Source organism: Alexandromys fortis, unplaced genomic scaffold (assembly GCF_014885135.2).
Source record: "Alexandromys fortis isolate MF-2015 unplaced genomic scaffold, M_Fortis_MF-2015_v1.1 scaffold_390, whole genome shotgun sequence".
Classification (NCBI taxonomy): Eukaryota; Metazoa; Chordata; class Mammalia; order Rodentia; family Cricetidae; genus Alexandromys; species Alexandromys fortis.
This window is the reverse complement of record NW_026068261.1, coordinates 227,663-231,536: the sequence shown is the minus strand read 5'-3', so window position 1 is coordinate 231,536 and position 3,874 is coordinate 227,663. Positions and strand designations below refer to the sequence as shown.

At 51.6% G+C, this 3,874-nt stretch overlaps 1 protein-coding gene across 3 annotated transcripts in view; it reads left to right on the top strand.

The window, feature by feature from the left end:
• The window catches only part of Ppp1r18 (protein phosphatase 1 regulatory subunit 18), a 9,918-nt gene extending 6,044 nt beyond the window's left edge, over window positions 1-3,874 (top strand). For all 3 annotated transcript variants that reach the window (XM_050131731.1, XM_050131732.1, XM_050131730.1), the window contains 2 exons: window positions 2,496-2,709; window positions 3,839-3,874. In XM_050131731.1, the coding sequence (XP_049987688.1) occupies window positions 2,496-2,709; window positions 3,839-3,858 (234 nt within the window). In that variant the 3' untranslated portion in view covers window positions 3,859-3,874. The remainder of the gene's footprint in view (window positions 1-2,495; window positions 2,710-3,838) is intronic.

Here is a 3,874-nt window from a genome sequence, read left to right as displayed (position 1 = left end):
CCCCTTTTGTTTGTTTGGTTTTTGTTTTGTTTTGAGACAGGGTTTCTCTGTAGCTTTGGAGCCTGCCCTGGAACTCGCTCTGTAGAACAGGCTGGCCTCAAACTCAAAAAGATCCACCTGTTTCTTCCTCCCGAGTCCGAGTGCTGGGATTAAGTGCGCCACCGCTGCCTGGCTTCCCCCAAGATAGTAACAGGTTCTTTCATGGGTAAGGAGATAAGTGCTTATGCAAATATTAGTACTAGGGTATGTGTAATAGGATCAGGACATAGAGCAGGATGCAAGTGTGGCAACTTCCAAACAGGATGCCCTGAAGCAGAGGAGTCTCGGGGATATTTGGGGGGGAAGAGTCTCCCAGACAGAGGGAACGGCCCAAAGGCCCAGAGGCGGAAGTGCATCTGGACAGCTAGAAGGAAATCACCCTGCTGCCTTTGTGTAGGCTCTGGATGTTGTTCAACGTGAGATGAAATGAGAAGCCATTGCAGCTGGGCAGAGGCGGAGGCAGGCGGATCTCCATGAGTTCTTGGCCATCCTGGTCGCCAGAGCTGTTACACCTAGAAACCCTGTCTCAAGAAACAAACAACAACAACAACCAAAAAGAAGCCTTTTCAGGGTTAGGGTTTGGACCCTTTCTTAGGGACCGAGGTGTCTCTCTCATTCAGCCCCTAGAAGACTTGCAGACACGGGAGGTCACATGGAGGCCCTGGGGTACGGGCCACAGACATCCTGGGATCACCTGTTTATCTCCCTAAACCCTCTGGTTTGCAGGGCTAATCCCACTGTGTCCTCCCCAGGGAGGGAGCAAAGGGAAGGGTGGAAGGACTCTGAAGACAGCCTGTGTTTTTAAGGATTTCTGCCTCTCTCTGGTCCTTTGCCTCCTCCTGCCTCTTTTTGTGGGTATCCTCTGGCCTCCTCTACATCCCTACCCAGGGTTTGCCTTCTCTGTCCTTGTCAGCTCTCCGGTTGCGTATCCCAGGGCTCTTCTGTGTGTTGAGCCATCTCTTGGCTCATAGAAGCCTTTCCATAGTGTATCCATTCCCGAACTGGGACCTGTATGATAGGATCGGAGAGAAGGCAGGGGAAGGGAAGGGGCAGGCTCGAGCCTGGGTTTCCCAGGGAACACCAACGCCTCAAGGCTCTGGAAAGCGGGGCACCTTCAAGGACTCCCTTCCCACCAGCTTTTTCCTGCCTGGCCAGCTCTGACTTCACCCCTTTTGTCATGCCCCGAAGGGTGCCCAGCGGCCCAGTCCTGGCCACAATACTCTTCCTCTGTGCATTTTCTTTTCTTTTTACATCTCCACCTCACAGCTGTAAGGGGGGAAGGAAAGGGGGGGAGACCCGGATCCTCACAGCTGTAAGGGGGGGAGACCCGGATCCTCACAGCTGTAAGTGGGGAAGACCCGGATCTTTCCTTATTTACCCACATTCCCAGTCCTTTTTTTGTTACTGTTTTTTATTTTTTCCCGAGACAGGGTTTCTCTGTATAGCCCTAGCTGTCCTGGAACTCACTCTGCAGACCAGGCTGTCCTTAAACTCAGGGAGATCCTCCTACCTCTGTCTCCCTAGTGCTGGGATTAAAGGTGTGTGAGCCACCATTGTCCAGCATTTTTTTTTTTGGCAGCATTTTTTTTTAATCTAGGCAGTTTTAATAAACATGGAAGGCTAGCCTGGAATTTACTGTAATCCTCCTGCCTCAGCCCCCTGAGTGCTGAAATTACTTGTGTGAGGCACCATACCTGGCTGTTTGGGTTGTTTGTGTCTGTTCTTGATGTTTTGTTACGTGTTTTGGTTTTTGTTTTTTTTTGGGGGGGGTGCATTAATTTTAGGGGTGGGAACATACCTGACACAGCACCCTGTAGAGGTCAGCGGTCACAAGCCGGTCATCCAGCCAGGCTGCAGTCCCCTTTCCCACTGAGCCATCTCGGTGGCCCAAATCTGGTTTGGGTTTGTTTAAGATTTATTTATTTATTTTTTCTAGGCGATGGTGGCACAACCCTTTAATCCCAGCACTTGGGAGACAGAGGCAGTCAGATCTTTAAGTTTGAGACCAGCGAGTTGCAGGATTGCCAAGGCTACACAGAGAAACCCCTCTCTCGAAAAACAAACAAATACTTATGTATTTTATGTGTCTGAGTGTTTTTCTACTTGTATGTGTATATGCACTACATGCATGCCTGGAGCCTGCAGAGGGCCTCAGTCGTGTTTTCTCTGGAACTACAGATGGTTGCGAGAGGCCTGACTGAACCAGGTCCTCTGGAAGAGCGTCCAGTGCTGTTAACTACTGAGCCATTGTTTTGTTTGATGTCATTTGAATGGAAAAAAAAAAAATCAAGCTGTAAAAGAAAGTCGAATCCCTAACTGGAACGGGGTGGGGGGTGGACACAACGAACTTTGGGGTGCTTAAGAGCAGCTGCACTCGGATCTGCTCCCTGCGCCCTCCCTCCCTGGGGTGCTTTAGTAATGAACTTGCTTCCTCTCCCCTCTCTTCCCACCCTCAGCTCAAGATCTCCTTCAGTGAGACGGCCCTGGAGACCACGTACCAATACCCTTCCGAGAGCTCGGTACTGGAGGATCTTGGCCCGGAGCCTGAGACCCCCAGTGCGCCCACTCCCTTGGCGTCACAGCCTGACGACGACGACGAGGAGGAGGAAGAGGAGTTGCTACTGCAGCCTGGGCTCCAGGGCGGGCTGCGCACCAAGGCCCTAATCGTGGGTAAGCAGCTGGTGGGCGGAGGGCGCCCCCTGCTGTCCATGGTGTGGTGTTTTGAAGGTGCTTGGCCTGATTCCCTCCTGCAGATGGAGTCTCCAGATTTCAAAACCAGAGCTCGCTGGTTCTCCAGATCTCCAGTCTGGTTAAAAATACCCGAGTTGGGTCAGACGGCCTGGAGTATGAATTCCAGCTCGTCTGTTACTTACGGTGTGATCCCGGATCCATCTGGGCTTAGTTTCAATTTATCTCGTGTGGGGTGTGCACGCCCACACTCCAGGAATTGGATCCAGGGCTTTCAGCATTTTAGGCGAGTGCTCTGATCAGTATCCCCAGCCTTCGTTTTATCATTCTTTGCTGGTTTGAGACAGGGTTTCTCTGTGTCGCCCTGGCTGTCCTGGAACTCACTCTGTGGACCAGGCTGCATTTTGTCATTCTTTTAAAATACGGTTAGTAACTGTGTCCTGGGCTTCGGAGTGTATAGCTCAGTGGTAAGATTGCTGCCTAGAACTGAGTGTGGCGGCTCGTCCCGTCACCCCACCACTCAAGCTGATGTAGAAGTACAGGAACAGCCTGGTCTACACCATGAGTTCCAGGGCAGCTTGGTCTGTACGGATTGAGACCCTCTCTGAAACGAATGAACACACAAGGCTGTGTGCCCTGCTTTAATCCCAGTGCATGAACATTCGATAAGATCACTACCTCCTGAGGTGGTTGGAAGAATCGAGAAAGTGTCGGGTGTTGGTGGCGCACGCCTTTAATCCCAGCACTCAGGAGGCAGAGGCAGGCGGATCTCTGTGAGTTCGAGGCCAGCCTGGTCTACAGAGCTAGTTCCAGGACAGGCTCCAAAACCACAGAGAAACCCTGTCTCGAAAAACCAAAAGAAAAAAAAATCGAGAAAGCTTTTGCAAAGCACCTGGGACTGATATTAAATCACGTCACCTTTGCTTGAGATGATTGCGAGATCAAACAAGATACCCAGCTGACTGCCGACTGTTGTTGCTGGTGACAGGCACACACACCGCACACACTGTGAAGGACTTCTACCTGCCGCTCTTAAGCTCTGGGTTACGTGGGGAGGCTGGTGGCAGAGGCTCTCCCCACTTCGCTGTCTTGATCACTCCTTCTTTTGTAGATGAGTCCTGCCGGCGGTGACCATCTTCCAGTCTGG